Source organism: Lissotriton helveticus, chromosome 2_1, assembly GCF_964261635.1.
Source record: "Lissotriton helveticus chromosome 2_1, aLisHel1.1, whole genome shotgun sequence".
NCBI classification, from domain to species: domain Eukaryota; kingdom Metazoa; phylum Chordata; class Amphibia; order Caudata; family Salamandridae; genus Lissotriton; species Lissotriton helveticus.
In genome coordinates this window covers 541,577,423-541,601,729 of record NC_136059.1, presented here as the reverse complement: position 1 = coordinate 541,601,729, position 24,307 = coordinate 541,577,423, and the positions used below count along the sequence as shown (strand labels likewise).

The 24,307-nt window shown below is 46.5% G+C and overlaps 1 protein-coding gene across 2 annotated transcripts in view; it reads left to right on the top strand.

The window, feature by feature from the left end:
• JMY (junction mediating and regulatory protein, p53 cofactor) overlaps window positions 1–24,307 on the top strand; it is a 573,379-nt gene that overhangs the window by 44,636 nt on the left and 504,436 nt on the right. For both annotated transcript variants that reach the window (XM_078675206.1, XM_078675207.1), the window contains exon 2: window positions 22,292–22,465. In XM_078675206.1, the coding sequence (XP_078531332.1) occupies window positions 22,292–22,465 (174 nt within the window). The remainder of the gene's footprint in view (window positions 1–22,291; window positions 22,466–24,307) is intronic.

Sequence of the window (24,307 nt, the reverse complement as noted above, 5' to 3'; positions counted from 1 at the left end):
TCCGCAGTGATCTTGTTCCAGCTTCTGCGGGGGACCTGTTGCTGGTGATGGTGGAATGTGGTCCTTCGGAAGCTGAAGTGGACGCAGCTGTGATCCGTCCAGTGGAGTCCGGTGGCGTGGCTGAAGGCGATGTCCTTGCTGGAGGAGAAGACGGGGTCGAGTGTGTGTCCGGCGTAGTGGGTGGGGGTGGTCACCAGTTGCTTGAGTCCGAGGTTGGCGAGGTTGTCCAGCAGGGTGGTGGTGTTGCGGTCGCTGTTGTTCTCCAGGTGGAAGTTGAGGTCCCCGAGGAGGATGTAGTTGGCGGAGGGGAGGGCGTGTGGGCTGATGAAGTCGGCGATGTCTTCGCTGAATTGTGTGCGTGGTCCCGGGGGTCTGTAGATGAGGGTGCCTCTGAGGGTGGTCTTGGGGTTGGCGTGAATCTGGAAGTGCAGGTGTTCGGCGGGTGCGAGGGTATCGTCGGTGTCGGTCGTGATGCGGATGGTGTTCCTGTGGATGATGGCGATGCCTCCTCCTGTCTGGTTGACGCGGTCCCTCCGGATGATCTTGTAGCCGTCCGGGATGGCGATGTCGGGCGCTGAGGAGGCGTTCATCCAGGTTTCCGTGAGGAAGGCGACATCTGGGGCTGTGTTGTCGAGCAGGTTCCAGAGCTCGACGGCGTGTCTGTGGACGGAGCGGGTGTTGAGCAGGATGCACTTCAGGTGGGTGCTGCCGGAGTTCGGCTTGGTGGGTGCTGGTGTGGCGCAAGTCCGGTTGCAGGTGAACTTGCAGGAGTGGCAGCTGAAGGGTCCGTGGGTGCGTCTCGGGGTGGCTTGGTAGCAGCCCGGGGTTCTGTCGGTGTTGAGTGCGTTGAGTTCGGTGGCGTTGTAGGTCCGTCGGGTCGGCTTCTGTCGGTGGGGGCCAGGGGTCCTGGCACTGGGCGCGGTCCTGGCGCGGACGGGCGCAGAGGGGCTTACCTTTGGCGCACAATCGGCGCGCCCGCTGCGCGTGACCGCTGCGCGTTCGCACGGTCGCCATTTATGGCGAAGTGCGAGGGAGGGAGGAGCAGCTGGGAGGGCACAGAAAGAAAAGGGGCGTGGCAACCAACGGAGGCGGGAAGCGGGGGGCGGGGCGGGAAGTTACCGGGGCAGCAGAGGGGAGACAAAATACGAGTAAATACAGTAAAAACAGTTAAACAATGGGGCACACAGCAGGAAAATCACGGGGCTCACAAAAGCCAGAAGGCAACAGAACAGCGATCACAATACCAGAAGCAGGAGACCACGCCGCTCGGCAGCAGGGGGCGTGGTCGGCCGGCGGCAGGCAGGGACAGTGAGGCAGGCGGGGGGCACACGCAGCAGCTGGTGGCCGTGCGGCGCGGGGGTGTCCTAAAGCTAGGTCACACTCACCTGCGTCGCACGGTCGCCATTTATGGCCAAGTGCGAGGGAGGGAGGAGCAGCTGGGAGGCGGGAGCGGGGAGGGCACAGAAAGAAAAGGGGCGTGGCAACCAACGGAGGCGGGGAGCGGGGCGGGAAGTTACCGGGGCAGCAGAGGGGAGACAAAATACGAGTAAATACAGTAAAAACAGTTAAACAATGGGGCACACAGCAGGAAAATCACGGGGCACACAAAAGCCAGAAGGCAACAGAACAGCGATCACAATACCAGAAGCAGGAGACCACGCTGCTCGGCAGCAGGGGGCGTGGTCGGCAGGGGGCGTGGTCGGCCGGCGGCAGGCAGGGACAGTGAGGCAGGCGGGGGGCACACGCAGCAGCTGGTGGCCGTGCGGCGCGGGGGTGTCCTACAGCTAGGTCACACTCACCTGCTTCGCACGGTCGCCATTTATGGCCAAGTGCGAGGGAGGGAGGAGCAGCTGGGAGGCGGGAGCGGGGAGGGCACAGAAAGAAAAGGGGCGTGGCAACCAACGGAGGCGGGAAGCGGGGTGCGGGGCGGGAAGTTACCGGGGCAGCAGAGGGGAGACAAAATACGAGTAAATACAGTAAAAACAGTTAAACAATGGGGCACACAGCAGGGAAATCACGGGGCACACAAAAGCCAGAAGGCAACAGAACAGCGATCACAATACCAGAAGCAGGAGACCACGCCGCTCGGCAGCAGGGGGCGTGGTCGGCCGGCGGCAGGCAGGGACAGTGAGGCAGGCGGGGGGCACACGCAGCAGCTGGTGGCCGTGCGGCGCGGGGGTGTCCTAAGCTAGGTCACACTCACCTGCGTCGCACGGTCGCCATTTATGGCCAAGTGCGAGGGAGGGAGGAGCAGCTGGGAGGCGGGAGCGGGGAGGGCACAGAAAGAAAAGGGGCGTGGCAACCAACGGAGGCGGGAAGCGGGGAGCGGGGCGGGAAGTTACCGGGGCAGCAGAGGGGAGACAAAATACGAGTAAATACAGTAAAAACAGTTAAACAATGGGGCACACAGCAGGAAAATCACGGGGCACACAAAAGCCAGAAGGCAACAGAACAGCGATCACAATACCAGAAGCAGGAGACCACGCCGCTCAGCAGCAGGGGGCGTGGTCGGCCGGCGGCAGGCAGGGACAGTGAGGCAGGCGGGGGGCACACGCAGCAGCTGGTGGCCGTGCGGCGCGGGGGTGTCCTAAAGCTAGGTCACCTCCAGTGGCTTGAATGTCCACATTTATTTCTGCTGTGGATGCCTTTCTGTTTTCAGTGTTTGTAGTTGTGCTGGACCAGTATTTGTAATTTTCTGGTGTAGATTTCCTTACGGCCATTTTTCCTTGTGAGACTTGTTTCATGATGGCAGAGACTTCAATGGCATGTGTCTTTGATATTCGTGGAAGTGAAGTGCCCCTCTGCCCAGTACTCCTTGAGGCCTCTCTGTTTGTTTCTCCCCCCCCCCCCCCCCCCATTTTTGCTCTGGACCTCCTGTAGGTGACAGTGGGATGGTAGTCTGAGCTTGCCATTTATCTCCAGCGTAGTGGGGACTCTGTACACTTATTCAATTTACTTTAAAGACCGCTTCCTTTAGAATTAAGTATTTGATTACCATGATCTCAGTACCAGGCGAGTTGCAGGAGGAACCCGTCAAATTATAAATTCAAAATTTAAAACTGCTAAATTTTGTTTCACAGTCTACTTGTAAAGTTATTTTTCCTGCTTGAAGTAGTTGGTGCCTCCCTTTGCATCCCCATATGGCCACTCGCGTGGATTGGTAGGAGCGGGACCTTGTCCCCCCCCTCGAGTGTCTGCTCCACCTTTGGTCTGCTTCGCATTTATATCATGCAAGGCCTCCAGACCCAGTATAACAACTGCCTGCGCTGCTCGGCAACTCTCTGCGTTTATTTATGTATTTAGCAATCTTATATAGTGCAAACCAGACCCTGGAGGGTATCTGAGTGCTTTACAGAGGTTAATAGAGGAAATACATTTATAAAGGAAGGTACATTGGTGGTGCTACAATTGAATTTAGATATCAATTGGACAGAACAATTGGAAGCTTTGTGTCTGAGGAATCGTAACCAGTTATCCTACATAGGACATAGGCAGAACATAATGGGTGTTAATTGGGAGCAAATAGTTGAAGTAGGATAACTTTTAGTTATTTTTTTGAAGGAGATATGGAAGGGGTTAGTCCAAATGGCAGGTGGGATGGTGTTCTATATTTTGGGAGCAGGGGATTATTTGAACACTTTCAGGCCGTCTCTGACCATTATCTCTGGGTTCTTTAGCACAAGTTCAGTCTCGTCGGCCCACAGAGTTCAAACCAGTTGCCGCCATACTAGATTTACAGTGAGCGGGAAAGAAACGCCCTGCAGAGCTCATTCCTGACAAGCCGTCTTGGATTCCTCATCCTCTTTTATCTACCATTCCCCAGCCGTCCACCCATGAGTCTCCATCTATACATTATTCACCATTCATTAATCATCTACCTTTTTATCATTCCTGTACCCACCATACTGTATTTACCGCTTATCCATTATTTCTCCATTTATTAACCATTCATTACTCCCCATTTTCCAACATCAGTTCACCATTTTTCATTCACCCAGAAAGCTTCATCTAATATTTGCCAGTCACCATGCATTTGCTCAGCATCCACTGTCCATCCAGCTGCTATTATACAACCAGTCATTTCTATCCATCTTCAATTATCCATATATTATCCTTTTATCCATTTCCCTGGCAGTCATCCACCTCTTTGCTTATTAATAATGCACCATCCATACACTCATTATTCGCGATTCATGAATACACCCATTCAACATTCATATATCCATTCATTAATCATTCTTTTATTTTGCTTATCCATTTATCACCAATTCATTCTGCATCCCCTCATTCACCACCCATTTACAATGCACCTCAATGTTTATCTTTTTACCACCCTTTAATTTATCCATTCTCCATCAATCCATCTACCACAGAGTGAATTTTCACATTCACCTTCCAGCCATTCATTCACCACACACTAGGCATCGACCCATTCACCCATCCTCCCTATCACCCATTCACATCCTGACGTCCTACCCATTACAGCTGCAACAGACCGATGGATTAATATTGACCATAATGCATCGTCCATTTGTAAATGCAATAATTTATTTGTGAAGACAGCCTCACTATAGACCTTTTAATGCAGTGATGGTTAAGTCCAATTTTCTTTAAATCTAAAATCTGGAGAATATTGCAGAATATGTCGCATTAACTAACTTGTACTAGGTAAATTATGAAGGATACATAAGGGATGGAGTAATAAACTCAGGCAATTTAATGATTTCCTATTCCTTGTGGTAAGGTTCTAACACACCGTTGTGTGTGGATGTTGTCATCTGATAGAGATATCTATCTGCAAATTCCTTTACTTTTAAATTATCCCCAGGCATCAGACTGGATTCAGAAATTTTTCAGCCGTACCTGTGCGTGCTGTGGGATGGCATTCTATGACGTTGTGTTCTCCTGGAGTGCTGTCAGGCCCCGTGGAGGAGAGAGAAACTACGCCAGTGTGTTCGCCCTCTGAGTCGGTTGGGCCAGCTGTCTTGCTTTCTCTTCAGAACACCTGAGCAAGACTTCAAAACACCAGGATACAACTTGAACACTCATTAAAATAGTACTCTACACCTCTTTAAAATACAACATAAACAAAAGCCAACAGTCATTTGCCAAGTAAAGAGGAATATTTATTACAGCAAGTTCCCATTTATCAAATTGCAATAATGCACATGTAAAATAAAGGCATATATTAAATGTAGATTGTAGGAGGCTGGCTTAGTATATGGTGCACACTTATGTAAGTGGGCACCCTCACTAATCCAGACAACCCTTATGGTGATGTTAGTGGTCTTAGACAAACTTTAAAAAGCTCTCTAAGTGGTAACTGTGGAGAGCAGGGTTCAGGCTTATCCAGAAGGAGTGTAAAGCAGCTTGTTTTACCAGAAAGTAATCTTATTGGTATAGATAAAGTGAAAAAGAACCACACAGGATATTTATTATAAAACACCCACTTAAACGTACAAATATCTCCTAACCGGAGATATACACAAAGTACGCAGTACTTTTCATAGAAAACAGGTAAGTAGCACCAATACACAGTGGTCGCCAAGGTGAGACCAAACCATATACCAAAATAGTGGCTTGCGAACCACAACTCAAGTCAAGACTATACCCAGAAGACAGAGAAGTGCTGGGGGCCCAAGGAACCACCCTAGGTAAGTAACTAGGAACCCCCATGGAGGCGGTGTGCAGTGTGGGAACACGACTGCGTACTTAATTCAAGTCAATGGGTAAGCCACAAATGCAATTTTAAAGAAGGACCCGGCCCAGTGGATCCTGAAGAAACCCAGTGGAATACATAAAGTTGGAGAGCCACCCCACCTGTGGATACCCTAGGAACTAGGATACCAACACCAGGCAAGCCTGGGTGCATACGTGCGACGTGGCATCGGAAACCACTGTCTTAACTCAATGGAGGACTTCAGGAAGATGCCACAGGTGAAGAAGGTGAAAGTGTCCGGTGGAACCCGCAGGTGTATTCAAGATGAGAAGTACCTGCAAGCAGAGGGGACAGAGTCTATGCTACTCGGGAATGACCAGAAGGCACAGAAGACGAATGCCCACCAATGTCGGGTGTTACATGAGAGTTGACGGTGACCTTGGAGCTGCAGTTGTGTGGACCAGACGAAGCTGATGAAGACCAGGAGCCGTTCACAAGCTGTCCCACATTGGAAATCAAGAGTTGAGGGTTCGGTGTCCATTGGGAACACCAACAAGCCTTCGCACCTGCACACAACGTGCAAAACAAAAAAGGTGCAGGGTTGGGACCAACAAGGTCCAAGTGACTCACCACAAGCAATGTAGTCAAAGCATACCCGAGCAATAAGGGGAGCCCGCTAGAATCAAAGAAGACCCCCAATAGGACCCAGAAGCCGGAGGCACTGGAGTTGCCAGAGGACCTTGAGCAGCTCACCAAAGATGGAGGCCCCCTTGCAAGGGATGTGGTGAGGACGAAGATTTTGGTCACAGGAGGTGCTTGAGATGGGGGCTACTTGGAGCCCAAAGATCTTTGAGGAAGAGAACCAACAAGCCTTTGCAACGACAAGTTGACGCGGTGCACAGGGGTTCCTTTCCTGCGGTTCGACGAGGGATAGTGGCCTCAAACTCGGTGAGAATACAGTGCAGGCCTCGAGGGAGTTGAAGAACCACCACCTGTGTTGCTGAGCTTTCGAAGTCCATGGGAGCCTAGGATCAGCACCCTGGTCAGCTGTGTTGCGGTGCCTGCAAATGCAGGGAAGTATCTCCTTCCCTTCAAGGTAGATTCCTTCATGTGTCTTGGATGTCCACAGGCCTTGGAAGGATCCTGTATGGAGCACAGGCACAGACTTTGCAGCAGACAAGCAGGATGATGAAACCAGGATCTAAAGAACGGTGATGGATTAAACCCAGATCTGTTGACTGGGTGTGAGTGTTTGAGTGGTTTGGATGCTCCGTCCATCACCACCCCCTTTCGTACCGCTTTGTTCGCCATAAGTTGGCAGGGTTTGCTCAGACGTGAGTCCCTTGCTCACTTTGCCACTGGATTCAAGCAAGCCTGGCTGAAGACGGCTGTAATGCCAGAAACCGGTCCTAGGAAGCTTGTTTCTGGTCCAGGGAAGGCATGGCTTGGCAGTTCGGGCTGGACTGTTCCCATGAGGCACAGGGTCAGACTGATTTGCATATGGGCATGTCTGAACTGGGGTGGCAGGGTGGGCTAAAGAACGGTGATGGATTAAACCCAGATCTGTTGACTGGGTGTGAGTGTTTGATTGGTTCGGATGCTCTGTCCATCACCACCCCCTTTTGTACCACTGATGAGACCAGGAGCACCAGAAGTCTTCCCAGGAGCAGTCTTGGTGCCCAGAGCAAAGTCCAGCATTGTCCAGAGTGCCCAGGCGGTCGAAGAAAAGTGGTGTCTTGATATGAATCGTGTCCCACAATGAATCTTGAGACACACCCACAGGTAAGCCCTTCAGTACCCTAAGGAAAAGGTTTGGACGATTCCGGGTTCCCTCCTAGGGGAGGGGTTGGACAGTGGGGAGGATACTCTCATGTCCTCTGTTCAGTTTCATGCCAGAGTAGGAGCCAACGGCTCCCTGAACTGGTTTGAACTGGACTATGCAAGGAGGGCACCAAATGTGCCTTTCAGGCAGTCTCGGTGGCGTTGGCAAGCACCCCCACCCTACACCAATACACTAAACCCTGTCTGGGAGGTGGTCAACCTCCATGTCACAGGATATCTATTGTTCTGCCTTCCCCTGCTCGAGCTTGGCTCAGCAGCTGGAGGGCAGAAACATGTCTCTGGTTGACAGCATTCCTAGCTTGCTGTCCAGTTCTGGAAGACTGGTACCGGGAGCACTGAGGGCCTCCCGTAGGAGCTTTGCAGTGCAGGAATTGTATTTATTTATTTTATTTAAGAAGCTTATAAAGCGCACAGCTACCCCCATGACGGGGGTGTCCCGGCGCTAACAGATTGCAAGCTAGAAGAGTGAGTACACTTAGAGGGAGGTAAACAACCAAGTTTTAAGTTTGCGTCGGAACAGAGGCTCCGTCTCTGTAAACCTCAGGTCCAATGGAAGACTGTTCCAGAGTTTGGCCGTAATTACTCCGAAGGCTCTGCCCCCGCTCCTGGAACGGCGAAATCTAGGTACTACCAGGAGGCGGAGGCTATTGGATCTCAACGTTCTGACAGATTGAGAGAGTTTAAGTCTCTTTTGCAAGTAAACCGGGCCTGAACTGTTAAGAGCACGGAAGGCCAGGATAAGAGCCTTAAACTGAATGCGGTGGGAAATGGGAAGCCAATGAAGTTTTTTCCGGTATGAAGATACCGAGTGGCGAAACTGAATATTTCCAATCCGTCTTGCCGCAGCGTTTTGTACCATTTGTAGACGTTCTGTAAGGTAGAGGGGAGCGCCGACATAGAGACTATTAGCATAGTCTAGATGCGACGTGATCAGAGCGTGGACAACGGTCTTGCAAGAATCCAAAGGAAGGTAAGGAAAGATTTTCCTAATCATGCGGAGTTTGCCAAAGCAGGCTGATGAAACTTTATTGATCTGGGCTTTGCAGGATAGGGCTGTGTCAAATTGGAAACCAAGGTTGCGTACCGTCTGGGCGGGGATAGGGGGGGATTCAAGACAGATGGCCACCACAAGGAACTGGGAAGTGACGTTTTTTGGTTAAAAAACAAGACCTCAGTTTTGTCAGTATTTAAAACAAGGTGGTTAGCGGCCATCCAGGAGCAAATGTTGCTGAGACAGTTCCGAAAGTTGGAGAAGTTAGTGTCAGAGTGATCTTGGAATGAAAATACCAGCTGAGTATCGTCAGCGTAGGAGATCACTCTGACCCCCCAAGATTCCACCACCCTAGCAAGAGGGCCTAAATAGACGTTGAAGAATAGAGGGCTCAGGGCGGAGCCCTGAGGCACTCCACACAGCAGAGGTTTGCCCTCAGATTCAAAGGGCCGGAGAAAAACCTTCTGTGTCCGGCCGGTAATGAACGATCTGATCCAAGTCAAAACCGTGCCGCCGATTCCCAACTGCCGTAGGCGGTCAAGGAGTATTTCAACGGACACAGTGTCGAAAGCTGCGGACAGGTCGAGGAGAACCAACATGGCCTCCTCGCCCCTGTCCACACACTCACGAATGGTCTCCGACACCTCAAGAAGCGCGGTCTCAGTACTATAGCCGGTTCTAAAACCCGACTGCGAATCGTGGAGCAGCTGGTCGGCTTCCAAATAGCTAGCCAGTTGGTACTGAGCCGTCTTTTCCAGGATCTTTGCTGGCTTAGGCAGAAGGGAGATCGGACGGTAATTACAGAGTTGTAAAGGATCAGCATATGTTTTTTTCAGGATGGGAACCAGCATAGCCTGTTTCCATGCCAAGGGGAAAAGACCCGAATTTAGCGAGGAATTCCAGATGGAAAGGAGAGGGTTGATCAGGACAGGGGCAAGATTGCCCATCACCTTCGCGGGAACAGGATCTAGGGGAGACCCGGATTTGCCTTGGATAAATAGTTTGGTGGCCATCTCAAGACTAAGCTCTTCAAAGGATTTAAATAGACCTGTCTGAGGCTCGGTGTCACTGAGTAGAGGGGAAGACAGAACTGGTTCAAAAGGGGCGATTAATTTAATAATTTTTTCCTGAAAAAAATCCGAGAGACCATCACAAAGCGCCTGGCTAGGGGGGCACAGAGTCGTCAAGGCAGGGGGATTGACAAAATCCTTCACTATTTTAAAGAGGGATTTGGTAGAGTTCTCAGCGTTCTTAATTAACTGTGAGAAGTAACCTCTCATCGTGGAGCGTTTTAGTTTTTGAAATTTATTCAACGCCAACTTATATGTAGCTTTAGAGTCGGCATCGTAAGTCTGCCGCCATTTACGCTCCAATTGTTTACACCGGGTTTTTTTCCTCTCGTAGAGCAGGGGAAAACCAGGGGGCAGAGGGTCTGGATCTAGAAGAGGTAATGGGGTTAGAAGGGGAGATAGTATCGATAGCAGCTAATAAAGCAGAATTATATTTAGCCACTTCTTCGTTGAGGTCCCTAGTCGAATCAAATTGATAGGAAAAACAGGGATCGATGGCATCGCAGGTGATTTTGTGCCATTTTCTCCCCGTCTCTCCCTTCAGAGCAGAATGTGGGGGCGGCATGGGGACAGAAAGATCAAAAGGAAGAAGAAAATGGTCCGACCAGGTAAGGGGCAAAGAGGGGAGGGAAGAAATGCCAGGATGATTAGAAAATATTAGGTCAAGAGTGTGACCGGCTGTATGGGTAGGACCTCTAACTAGTTGGGGCAGAGTTAGTCCTTGCAAAGTCTCAGTAAGGTGAGATGCTTGAGCACACGAGGGATTGTCTACATGCAAATTAAAATCTCCTAATATCGTAAAATATGCGTGTCTGAGGGAAAGGTCAGCGATCGTGTGCAAAAGGGTGGCAAGTGAGGCAGCAGAAGCATTGGGGGGATTATAGACCAAGATACCCGCCAGAATAATAGTGGATGAATCCAGAATCGTAAAGTACATGGCTTCAATAAGCCCTAAATTGGGGAGTTTTATAACAGTTAACTGGAAGTGAGACTTCAAGATAATGGTGAGGCCCCCACCCGCTTTGTCGTTCTCACGATTAATACCCACCAGACGGTAGCCGGGGGGGGTAGCCAAGTGAATGTCAGGTTTAGAAGAGTCTTTAATCCACGTTTCGGTAAGGAATAAAATATCCCATGTCAGAGTGACTATAGATAACCAAATATCAGTGGCGTGCCGGGGAAGGGAGCGACAATTGACTAAAGCTGCTTTTATCAAGCTAGAGGGGCCGCAGGGTTTAGAGGTCTCCATAGAAAAGGCGCGACATTTGGAAGGGGAAGTAAGCATGAATTCACAGTGAATACATTTAAAAGGAAGGTCATCCAGGTTAAGAGGACAGCAGTAATCAGGAGGAGAGCAAATACCTTGTCTCAATTGGAGGAGCTGATTACCCGTCCAGCAGATTTTAGGAGTCGGAATGGCAGGGGGACTGGCGCTAGGCGCGGGTCCGGCGCGGACGGGCGCAGACGGGCTTGCCTTAGGCGCGCTCGCTGCGCGGACGGGATGTCCGTCTTCTTATGTCCAGTCTGGAGGAGGGTGGGAGGCGTCCAAGAGCTGGAACGCTACCCTGCCTCCCCCCAAGATGGCGGCCTAGCCCTCACCAACCGGCGTCAGCACTGCACTGGAATAGGCTGCACCGAGAATGAAACCCCCACTGCCAGAGCCCTAGAACGAAGCAACTCTCGTCCGAGGAGTCGGCCGGGTAGGTGAGTGACAGGGTTAAAACGGCATCAGTAAAATATTTAAAATTTTTAAAATTAGACAATCGCGCTATTTTCGGTAATGTTGGCGAGTGAGGGATAGGTAAAGAATGCCCCCGGCTTCCACCTCAGGGGAAAGTAAATAACAAGTTATCTGCCAGGGCTGAAAGTAAAGGCGCCTTAAGTAGCCTGGGAGGGCGGGAGGCGTCCAAGAGCTGGAACGCTACCCTGCCTCCCCCCCAAGATGGGGGCCTAGCCCTCACCAACCGGCGTCAGCACTGCACTAAATAGGCTGCACCGAGAATGAAACCCCCACTGCCAGAGCCCTAGAACAAAGCAACTCTACCAAATATGACTGGGTTTGTGCCAGCCAATTTAGAGATGTTCATCGCGTAATGACACATGGCCACTCTATATATCATAATGGCTGTTGCACTTAAAACCCGGGAGAATGAACTCCGAAGGTTGTATGGGTGTCCCGCTCATGCAGCGGCGCCCTCACACTTAGAACCGAGCACCCTGCCTTCAGGAATGAATATTTCAAAAAGGAGGTGGTGATGGACAGAGTATCTGAGTTAATCGGAACACTCCTACCCAGTCAACAGATCAGGGCTTGATCCATCACCGTTTTTTAGCTCACTGCACCATCCCAGTTCAGAACCTGGCTATATGCAAATTAATCTGTCCCTGGCCCAGTGCATCATGGGAACAGGGCAGACCAAACTACCAAGCCAATTCTTCACTGGAAAGGAAACAAGCTTCCGGGGACCGGTTTCTGGCATTACAGCCGTCTTCGGCCGGCTTGCTTGAATCCTGATGGTGCAGTGAGCAAGGGACTCATGTCTGAGCATACCCTTCCACACTTGTGGTGGCCAAAATATTTTAAAAAGGGGGTGGCGATGGACAGAGTATCTGAGTTAATCAGAACACTCATACCCAGTCAACAGATCAGGGCTTGATCCATCACCGTTTTTTAGCTCACTGCACCATCCCAGTTCAGAACCTGGCTATATGCAAATTAGTCTGTCCCTGGCCCAGTGCATCATGGGAACAGGGCAGACCAAACTACCAAGCCAATTCTTCACTGGAAAGGAAACAAGCTTCCGGGGACCGGTTTCTGGCATTACAGCCGTCTTCGGCCCGGCTTGCTTGAATCCTGATGGTGCAGTGAGCAAGGGACTCATGTCTGAGCATACCCTTCCACACTTGTGGTGGCCAAAATATTTCAAAAAGGGGGTGGTGATGGACAGAGTATCTGAGTTAATCAGAACACTCCTACCCAGTCAACAGATCAGGGCTTGATCCATCAGCGTTTTTTAGCTCACTGCACCATCCCAGTTCAGAACCTGGCTATATGCAAATTAGTCTGTCCCTGGCCCAGTGCATCATGGGAACAGGGCAGACCAAACTACCAAGCCAATTTAATTTAAAGGGATCTTATCATGCGCAGACTTAGCCCAATGGGCATCAAGGCGCCTATTCTTCACTGGAAAGCCCTGCCTTAGGGGTGACATATAGTTTTAAGTGCAGCGACATCCGATATAGGGAAACCTATATCTGTCATAAGGGGCGCTAGCCCCAACTTAAACAGGCAGCAATGGCAGGCCTGTCGTCACAGTTCGAGTGGTTTCACATGGGTCGGCATAATACATGCTTCAGCCCATAGGGGACCCCAAGTGTACCTATGCCCTGGGTATCGCAGTACCATATACTAGGGACTTGTAAGGTTACACCAGTAGCCAATCATGGATGTACCAAAGTACTCACCATAAACAATTTAGGGGAGAATGGACAGAGACTGGGGTCCTAATTTGCAGGATCCCAGTCAGACTAGTCAGAAACCTTAACCACAACAGGCAAAAAGTGGGGGTAACCATGCAGAAGGATCCTACCTTCCTACATAGATACGCAAGAATACATGCATAGAATAATAACTGCATGTACACAAGAATAAATGCAGTTAGTACTAGGAACATAAACAACAGGGGGAATAGGGTCCTTGGGATAGTTTAATGACCTAATAATGCTACAATCCCTACATCAACAATTAGACCAACACTGAGTAGCAAAAAAGTCAAGAAAGAATCTTACTATGTAAAAATCAAGGAGGGGACAGAATATATTTAACTGTTAATTTGTGCTGATACTGTCACATTTAGGGTATCCATTCAATGTAAACAGATTCCCATCAGTCGCCACACCGAATCCGCCCTACATCATCTGGGATCTTTTTGTACCATCAAGGTAGAGTGGAATGCCCACAAATGACTGGCAGATCACAACAAATTGACCTATCCTGTGGGACCCAGTTTAGCCATCGTGTGGGGTGTCTGACTGAAAAAGCAGTGCCCAAAAGTGGGAAAAAGTGAGTGAACCAGTGAGTTACCAAAGATAATAAAATTGGATAGTAAAGAGGAAAAACAAACTTTTAATATGTCCTCTTTTACTCCCAAATTAATAAAAGAGTGCGAAGTGGTACTAACAAATAACCACTACAGAGAATGAAAGGTCGACATGTTTCTGCAGATTGAATGGATCCAAGAGGTATCCTACTGCTTCTTCAGGACCATTAGCGCTACTGCTATTGAGATTTAAAAAGGTAAAGAGGTTACCTGAATGTTAATTATTCCATCTTTCTCCTAAGTGGTAGGAGAGAAAAGCTCCACCTCACCTGGCTACAGCGCAGGTAAATGGAGCACCGCTCTGTCCGTCGATTCTCCGGACTTCCCTCTGGGCTGTTCGGGGAGGTCAGTACTAGGAATACATCACATGGTTGTCTGACTAACCTCATCCTGCCAGCATGACTGGGGAACCAGTTGACTGTCTCAGCAGAAACTTCAGCCAGGAAACGTTTGTAGACAGTGTGTCCACCCCTGAAGTGAGTTCCAGACAAAATACCAAGAGGTCTCAGTCTTTATTCTCTTTCTAACACAGAGAGAGGCTTCTAGAAGCCCCCCTCCCTTCATCTGCACTATAGGTGCTGGCTGCAATCTCTGCGTCAAAGTCCCTCACCGGAACTGGCCAGGCTCTGATGAGAGCTGAGACAGATTTCTTCACTTTCACATCCTTGGTCATTGTACACATCCCACACTTGTCTGTTCTAGCAGTTTATCTCTCCCGCTTGGTGAAGTAAAAAACATAAACATTTCTGAATTGTGCTCAAGTAACCTAGGGGCCTGCCTGATTTTTAACCCTAGGATGAAACAAAGGTATAAGATTAGGCACACGATGCATACAGCAACAAATAGTTATCAAGATACAAAGTATAATGAAAATGACACTTAAAATATAACTAAGTTGCCCCAAATAAGCCAACTATCCAAATAACCAACCCTTGTCCACATCCTGCTCTGCTTCTTTGACTAATTCATGCAAGGCATTAAGATACGAATGGATGGATGTGGAGTGGTCATACAAATTGAAACAATTCTGCACCGCGATGGTTCTATTTTAAAAGTAAATAATCAGTAGCCGCCCTATTGTAAAGCGTTTTTTCTTGTTCTCTTAACATCTAATAGCAATTTAACTGAAGCAGTAGTAGTCTCATTTTAGTTATTTTACCATTAACCACTTGGGAGCTAGTAAACAAACCTCCCCAGTGCTGCGCTGTCCATTATCCGGTGCTGAACTGGACGTCCAGCGGTCGCACGCAGCACTGGGGAGGTAGTGCCCGTGACGACCGTTGGCCGACGGCAGCACTTAAGGGGTTAAATATGCAAGCTTGTTTATTATACTAGTTTTGTATACAAAATAATCCTTAGCGGTGAGGGCTTCCAACTGATGTGCACAGGACAGGATTATTGCTAAATCAATTCAATGTTATTAATCCAATCAATCACGCTAAACCTTCTGTAGCCCACCGCTGCAGGAACACCTCCAATGAAAAATACCACAATGAAGGGAGCGCCGTATTCAGTTATCAGTATTTGCAAATTCAAATTTGTTCCCAACTGATTCAATCAAAAAGACAGATTTCCTTGTATCCACAAATCCACAATTTTATTGCACGCCACTTTAGTATAGTGTTTCCACAACGATTATGACAGTTCATCAATATTAATGGACAAGCTTGTAGCAGTTCATCAACAGAAGTTCCTAATATATTCAGCCAACATATCATGACATTCCTTGACATCGTATTCACCCATTTCAACAGTGCAAAGTTCCTCACTTTCCTGCCTTGGTGGTGCTACTTTGAACGAATACGGCGGCGCCTCCTTCTGGCTCTCAAACGGCAATCCCTCCTTTGCGTCTTAGTTTGAGCTGGGCGCAATCCCACTACCTAGTCTCACACCTCCTCTGGTGGTGTGAAGTGCCAGGATTTACCCTACGGCAGGACTCGCAGTTTAGCATCATGTACTGGATGTTTTGCTGTTGCAACTCCGCCTTAGTCTTATTGAAGTATTGTCACTTGATCTGTAATTCCTGCATGTAATCTGGTTAACACTAGGATTGTACAGTGTCCATATGTCAGTGGGACATTTTGTCAAGCAGTGCAGAGAATGGCATCTCGGTTTCTATGGTTCAGGACATTTGCAATAGTTTATGGTCTGGGGGAGGCGCGCCTGACACCCTATGTGCCCTTTCGATCACAAAAATGGTTGGATATGTCTTGTGGACACACCACCTTACTGATGAAGTACTCAAGAAAATGTTCCGTTGTTGTTTCCTCACACCTCTCACGGAACCCCATCACCTGAACATTGTTGCGTCTGGATCTATCCTCTGCGTCTTGCACCCTTGCGTAGAGGTGACAAGTTGCTTCCCTTAGGTGGTTGATCCCTCTCTTTAGCATAGCGATAGAGTATGAGTAATCCTCCACTGTTTGTTTCACCGAGGTCACTCCAATGGATGAACGCAATATCAATCACCACAGTATCTATGTCATGTTCCAAGGTGAATTTAGTATCTCTGATTTCTTGAAGTAGGTCTTTCAAGTGGTTCCATTTCCTCGTCATCTTAAGGCGTCCCCTCTCCTGTGCTGACCAGGTTATTCCCCCCCCCTCACCACTAAGTGCAGCGGGGGTAAAGGAACTCCTCCCGATCTTCTCATGCGCTGCCCCCTTAACCCCACCTCTCCGCCCCAGGTTTTTTGCTGTCCACTAAGCCCACTCTCTTCTCTTGCGCGGGACCATATACTGCTGTCCACTCGCCTTTGCCATCCACCATAGCCGCTCTGCTCGCCAAAGGGAAAAGGACTTTTCCTCTGCCACATCTCCGGCACAGATCACTGGCTCCTCTGTTGTTGTGGGCCATGCCACCATGCTGGGCGCAGGACGCACTACTGCACCCCACCCATCTGTGCCGCTCGCTATGTGCATGTGTCATTTGGCAGCCTCCCGGCCAGCGGCAGGCCTCTTGTTAGCAGGTACCTGTCATCTGAGGAGCCTGCCTGTGGATATTCCATTGTATGGGTGCCCCGGATTCCTTTCCTCAGCAGGAGCATCTTATGGGTTTGCCGTCTTGCCTCAGTACCGAAATAACGCCCTTATAGTTAATTATTATTACTAATGTTATGCAAGCTCCTAGCAATCATAGAGCACGTCCCCCTGTCTGGCAAAGTCCGAGGATCATCCCGTAAAATTGTGTTGTTAGGACATAATCAGGAGTGCATTAAAGAAGAGAGCCACAGGTAAACAGTGCTGCATCATGCATGCATTTAACTACGCAGGCCCTGCAAGAGGTTGTGGGCCTACAAGTCCTAGACATCACACACACACTCACACTCACACTCTATGTATATAACTATACATTCATGTAGGTCTTCAGCTGTGACTGTAAAACTGTACGTTTTACTTGGTGTGCAGGCTACAGATGATTACCTTTGTGACCATGCATCTTGGGACCTAGGTGGGAGCAGTGAAGGGTGGCAGAGAGACACCGCTGTTTTAGCTCCTTAGGGGATGAGGATGAGTCTCAAGTTGTGTGTGTTTGACTTGCACACCTCCCCCCCCCTCCACTTTTGCATCCACAATTCTCTGGCATCTTTACTGGTGGCGAAGGAAATCGCAATTCATTTGTAAGAAACATAACAATGGGCATCTATCCCCCATTGGGAAAATCCACAATATCAATCCAGCACTAGCCCTTTGTCTTACATTTTTATTGCCTTTTGTATTAGTTCAATAAATAAAATTCTGAATCACCCATTCCTGTGAAATCTAATTATTTTGCTAGAATCACTTTGAGGCTAAGCACCTACACTGAAAAGGGGGGTATACTCACCAAGTATCTGCATAATGTTATATTTTAACAGTTATGCCTGTGACCAACTTCGAAAGCAGTGCAATGTCCTTGTCTTTACTGAACTCGAAGAACAATGTAGCTCCTTTCAATAAATCGCAGCTTGGACTATACGTGTAGTAGCACCATCTAACAGTTCATATCTGAAAATAATGACTCCTGTTTTTGCTGATGCTTACTACTCCTGAGGTTTAATTGTTTAATCCAGTATAATTGGAAGAAAGGTTATATTTTTGCACAAGCATGCAGATTATTTTTGTTAAATACTTAATATTGCAGCATCCTTACAATACGTTTCTTCTTGGTTCATCAGTGCCTTACTTATGCTTTTAATTCCTCTTCAAAGCCTTATCTCCTTCTACTACATAACTTCCCTTAATCCTATCTCTCCTGCTTGTATGCCCTATGCTATTTAAACCAAAGGTTTCTATGGTGTACCACACTATACAGTAACCTACATTGTCATTTCACTTTGCTCACACCCAGTACCTCTTTGCTCACTCACAGCGATACCTCATCGCACCCAGAACTAGCTAGCTAAATCTGCCCAATGAGGCGCTGCATCAACGTTTCCACATAACTCCTCTAATAAAATCTCGGTCTCTTTGGCTCTGTTGGCTCAGTCTTTCATGAAATATACCACGGACTATTTTCTTTCTCACAACCCTCTCTCCATATCTGTATCATCAAGAATTCTGGGTCAACTGCATGGATTCAGCCACACTTGCTACTGTGCTAGAAACATTGTCACACTTGCGTACAAACCCCAAACATCTGCAAAGGTGAAGGGTTAGTAACCTCATTTTGATTCTTAAACCCATCCCCACTCCCACACAAGCCACCTCCCCATCATCCTTTGAATATCATTGTATATCTCCTTTTAAAGCAAACGTTATGCATGTCCATCACCCTTTTCCACACATTTTTTATCAAATCATAAATCTTATCAACTGCAATATTACACTTACTAATTCACTCCAAAATAACTGTTTTTCTTAACTTCTCTGACCATTTGCTTATTAACCCTCACTACTATTTGGCTGGAGAAACTTCTAGATCTCATACTGGTATCCAGCATTTTATCAGACTCCAAATCCATCTGAAACATCTACGTTACTTAAGCAACTGGCTAAATTCCTGCTGAAAATCTGCACAGTGTTTACATACTGAGCTGTGATTTTATTTAAGTGATGAACGTGGGAAGGATGTACAAACATTGTATGGCCAGGAAGCATGCAATCACGACCAGTATCTGTAGAACCGCAAAAAAATAGGGAATTATCAGAAAAGCATTGCATCTCACTAACAGTGGAGCATATGTCTGGCGCTGACCATCAGTGGGCGAACACCCTGAGCAGGATGACAAAGAATTGCCGTGAATGCAAGATAAATCAGTAACTATTTGAAGACCTCTGGAGTCACAGGGGAAGAACAAAGTTGGAATTTATACGTAGCTACCGGAACCAGAAATGCCAATTTTATGCAAGGTGGCATCAACAACCAGGGTAATGGGGAATGCATTTTTGGTGGCACGGTCAGGAATCTTTGCCTACGGTTTCTACCCCGTATACACACATTTTATTTATGAATTTTTATAAAGCGCGAACATGACCCAAAGGTATCCGAGGGCTGTATAGAGCATCCCTCAAATTCTGTTATGTAACATATATATAATCCCTTAGACATAAACCATTCAAGTATGAATGTTTGTGTTCCAAGATCACACTTCTTGCTGCATGCCAGTATAATTAAGGATATCTGAATCTGGTGAGATAATGCTCTTGATGTAAGGGTCTCCGAGTTGTTACTGGTCAGAACATTGTATTATGATAAGAATCTGCTTAGTAAGAAGCTTTTCACCTCTTTCTTGAAGGTGATTATAAATGAATTAGACAGAATGTCAGAAGGGAGAGAGTTCCATATTTTCGGGTAGATCCAGAGAAAGGTGCTAAACGACATGAAGAGGGGAACCATGGCAATTTATTCTAATAGCTCCTACATGGCTCAGACCGTACTGCGCTATATTTCCTATTGGAACTTCATATTCAGCTGAAACCAATTCACAATTTGTTGACTGTCCTTAAGGGCCAAGTACTTCATCCAGTTCCAAAATCCCTAATCTTGTCGGCTTGGCTCCTGAGCATAATGAATACGCACATCTAGATACTTGCCAGGAGGCCTCTGCAATATGCTTCTCTCAATCGGAGGGAAGTTCTCTGTCTAGGTGTTAGAAAATTGTCCAAGAATTTAGAGCTCACCTCCGACCTCGAACTAATGACTCTCAACCTGTTAATTGCACGTAAACCCACATAGCTGACTATTGTATTTTGAAACCCAGAATAGTCTAACTATATTGAGAACAGTCTGCGGTCTGTTTTAATCACCTATGCTATCAGCCAGCCTGAGGCCACTACTTTGCACCACAGCACTTTAATCACTTTTGCCACTTGGGCTACAGCTCTGTGGGCAGGTACTGTAGAGATCAACAGCTTGAACATGTGCACAAAGCACTTTTTTCAGTATTTTTTCAACAGGCTGTATCAATGGGGAAATAATTCAGCCAGGGCACTTACCGCCCATATCAATACTCTGTATATGCCGCTTCATATTTAAAACTAGGCTAGTCGTAAAATCCTAAGTAATCAAACTAACTCGCCCCTGATAATATGCACCATAACTTACATGCGATGTCTCACCAAAAGATTTGCCTATGTTCTGTCGACAAGTAAGGAATGGTCAGAAGTCATCTGCTTTAGACAGCCACTATAATAATCACATTGGTATGGTAATGTCAACTTACCTGCTCAGCAATAGGTATATTGCACTTTCAAGAGACTCCCTTTGATCACACCTTTTGCCTGGGGTGAGCTACCGGATAAGAGTTACTGTGTTGTGTGTTTTTAACCTTTTTTTATATAGAACATTTTTTTAGCCTACAATCTTTTTATGATACTGTCTATTTATTATGTTCTAAACAATTGTAATGATTTTAATTATTCAAACAAAAAAGTAACTCTGACATCTAGCTAAACCAGAGTATTGCAAAGAGTTGTTAGCTAACAGGACTTACAATTTTAAATGGAAGCAATTCTGTTAGTGGTGTCTGGACAATAATATTCACCCTATATCTTCTTGACCAGAAAAGGTGCTACTTTATCTATTACAGCTAGCACGATCAGGGCTTTCTTATAAATCTGCTAAAGTACATTTAGCAGCTGTATCACACTTTTGGAAGAATTTCAATAAACCATGCATGTGGTCAGAAATAATTATGAAGGAGTTTTTAAGAGGACTGTTTGGAGTTTATCCTCAATTGAAGCATCCACCAAATGCAGTACTTTCACTGTTGAAGAAGGGTTCTTTTCAATCTATACATAATATCGAAATCGAATATCTTTCCTTGAAAATTGCGTTGCTGTTCGAATTGACCTCTGCAAGAAGATGGAGCGTAATACAGGCCCTTGCCATTAAGGAGCCCTTTGTGCAATTTAGGGATTACTGGGTTATATTCAGAACAACCCCTTGATTGTCTCCAAAACGGCAATTCAAGTTTTACTTAAAAGAACCTGTGGATGTAAATACATTTGTTTCAAAATCTTAAGGGCGTAGCAGAAAGAGTACTTTACATTCTAAATGTAAGAAGGTACCAGAAAAATGTATATAGACAGTAGTAAAGAATTTTGAAAAACAGATCGACTGTTGGTAGCCTATGGCTCCCCTCCAAAAATGTCTTTCTCTTTCAAATAAGAGCATAGCCCACTGGTTATCTGTGGCTATTGTTTTTCGTCATTGTAAACCACAAAGCCATCTAAAAGGTAAACTGAAAGCACACTCTACAAGGAGTGTTTCCTCTTGTACTGCTCTGCTTGCAGGTGTGTCAATACATTTTTAAGGCAGGAACATAGAAAAATAGACCCATATTCGTCCAGAATTACTAATTTAATTCAACAGTACAAAATGATGCAGCAGTAAAAACGGCAGGCAGTGTTCTGTCATCTTTTCCAATAAGGTGAGTTCTTTTTTTAAATTAATTTCCCACCACCCACCACAGTGCTTAATCTGTTGTTTGACTGCTTTTTAGTTTGATTCAAGCATGTATATCCATGAAAGAAACAAAGTTATTTACCTGTAACTGTAATTCTCCAAGATTTGGTATCTTTTCATAGATTCACACGTGACTCGCCCTCTTTGGCATGTTGTCATCTATTCAACAAGACCAGATTTTCCAGTACAAGTGTTTAGAACAGTTAAAGTATGGTAGACTGAGGGGAGTGGAGTTCAGGATGCTGCAATCTGATTGGCTGAAGTTTTGTTACTTTCAAATGATGCGAATAGGATAATAAGGGGGATATTTTTCAGACATAGCAGGCTTTTTAGCATAGTGCTGATTTCTGAATTTTACCCTGGGATTCTCAGCTTGGGAACTGGAACTGATTCAAGCATGTCAATGCACGAAGGATACCAATACTGGAGAACTACAGATACAGGTAAGTAACTTTTTGTCCACGTACACACTTTCATTCCTTCAGTGGACTAAGGACTTTGGTAGTGAAGAATTATTAAAATAAATGTTTTATGTATCCATGCTTTTTGGGTTATTTTAAAGTGGTAACTATATATGAATACATTATCTGTTTAATGTTTCATAGGTTTCTCCACCATGTATTGTTTTGGCTACATTCTTGGTTGAAAATTTGTTTTTTGATGGTTGGAAAAGCCCAATTTTTCTTAAACCTAGAACTGTAACGTGAGCTTTTTGGCTTCAATGAGTTTTTCTAATTTCTTTAGCTTTTGGAGAAACACAAGAACACAGAAAGTATGGTTGAGTTGCTTGATTTGTATCAATTGGAAGATGAGGCTTACAGTAACCTTGCCGAAGCAACCACGGAACTATACCAGTACTTGCTCCAGCCATTTCGAGATATGAGGGAATTGGCTATGCTTAGAAGACAACAGATAAAGGTATTGTGCCAACTTTATATATCTTATTGCTTATAAAAAGTTCAGCTTGTTTGGAGGTGAGATTTAGTTTTTTTATCTTTAGATCACACTGGTGATTTTTGTTACGTTAATTATTTAAACATTCTGTGAAAGGTGCGTGTGTGTGTGTGTATATATATATATATGTGTGTGTGTGTGTATATATATATGTGTTTATGTATATATATATATATATATGTGTGTGTGTGTGTGTGTGTGTGTGTATATATATCTATATCAAACCACAGTCCCGAAATTCAAGTCCTTGGAACAAATCGATACGGACCACAACGTGCTTTTCAAACTAAAGTGCTTTATTGCATTGCAGTCCGCATGATGCATTTCGGCCGTGTCTCCACGTGCTTGGGGGGGGGGGGGGGGGAAATTTTTTAAAAATAAATAAATATATGTATAATTACAATAAAACGCACTCTCAAAAACTGGTACTGCCAAATTGGTAGCTATTTATTAGCTCGTTACGTGTTTCGACAAAGATTTGTCTTGATCACAGGAACGGTTCCATTGGGAGACCTTACTAAGTCCATACTGGGGATTTGACATGTTTCCATCTTTGGCGGAAGAAAGAGAAAAGATGATTTGGGTATCATCTGCATATGAGAACAGTGAAAAACGAGCGTCTTCCACGATGGTAGCTAGGGGTCTAACATAGATGTTAAAGAGTAAAGGACTCAATATGGACTCTTGAGGAACTCCATATGCAGATGAACACATTTTGGAAGCAGCCTTTGAGGAAAAAACCTGGAAGGTGCGATCACTAAGGAAGAAGGTAAGCCAAGAGCAAGGCCTTCGATACCTAGGGACCGGAGGGAGGCAAGCAAGATGGAATGAGAAACCGTATCCAAAGCGGCACTCAAATCAAGCAGAATGAGTGCCATTGTCTCCCCTCGGTCCAGACCGTGACACCACCTTTCTGTCTCCAAGGAAGTAGTCTCAGTGGAGAAATTGGCCCTGAACCCTGACTGAGAGGGGTGCAAGATACCAAAACTCTCCACAAAGTGTGTCAGCTGGTTATTTACATGTTTCTCTAGAATCTTCGAGAAGACTGGAAGCAGAGAAATAGGCCTGAAGTTTGACAAATTAGAAGGGTCAGCACCGGCCTTCTTCAGTAGGGGAATAATCATGGCGGGTTTTCACTCTGGGGGAATCCAAGCCTCTCTTAATGATAGATTGAGAAGTTCCCTGATGATTTCTAATGATTTAGGGAGGAGTTGGCGTAAAATATATATGGGTAGCGGGTCAAGCGGGGAACCGAATTTGATACTGGCTAAGCATTCCAGAAAGGAGTCCGCATTAAGAGGAAGCCAGAGACAAAGCTTTGCCAAAGAATTGGGTTCTCCTCTACAAGTGGAATCAGGACGTAGATTGAGTCGACCAGCGGAGGGCGTAGTTTCTAATGTGCTATAAATAAGTTCAACTTTCTCAATGATAAAGGCGGCGATGCTGTTATTACATTGAGTCACATCAAGAATAGGAGGAACGGGAGCAGTGTCCGAGCCTGCCAGTTTCTTCTCTACAGAAAATAAAGTGCAAGGACTGTTTTGGGCATGCACAATGGCATTCGTAAGGTAGATGGCTCTAGCTGTCTTACATAGAGCATGATAATTATTGAGGGCTTTCTTGTAGTCAGATTTACAGGTTGGCGAATAAGATTTTCGCCATCTCCTCTCGAGGCTTTTGCATTTAGATTTTACAATTTTAAGATCCTCCGTGAATCACGGGGCCGGAGGGCGGTGAGGGAGCTTATATTTAGTGTTAAGAGGCAGACAAGAATTAACAGTATTAGTAAGCCAATCTGACACCGCA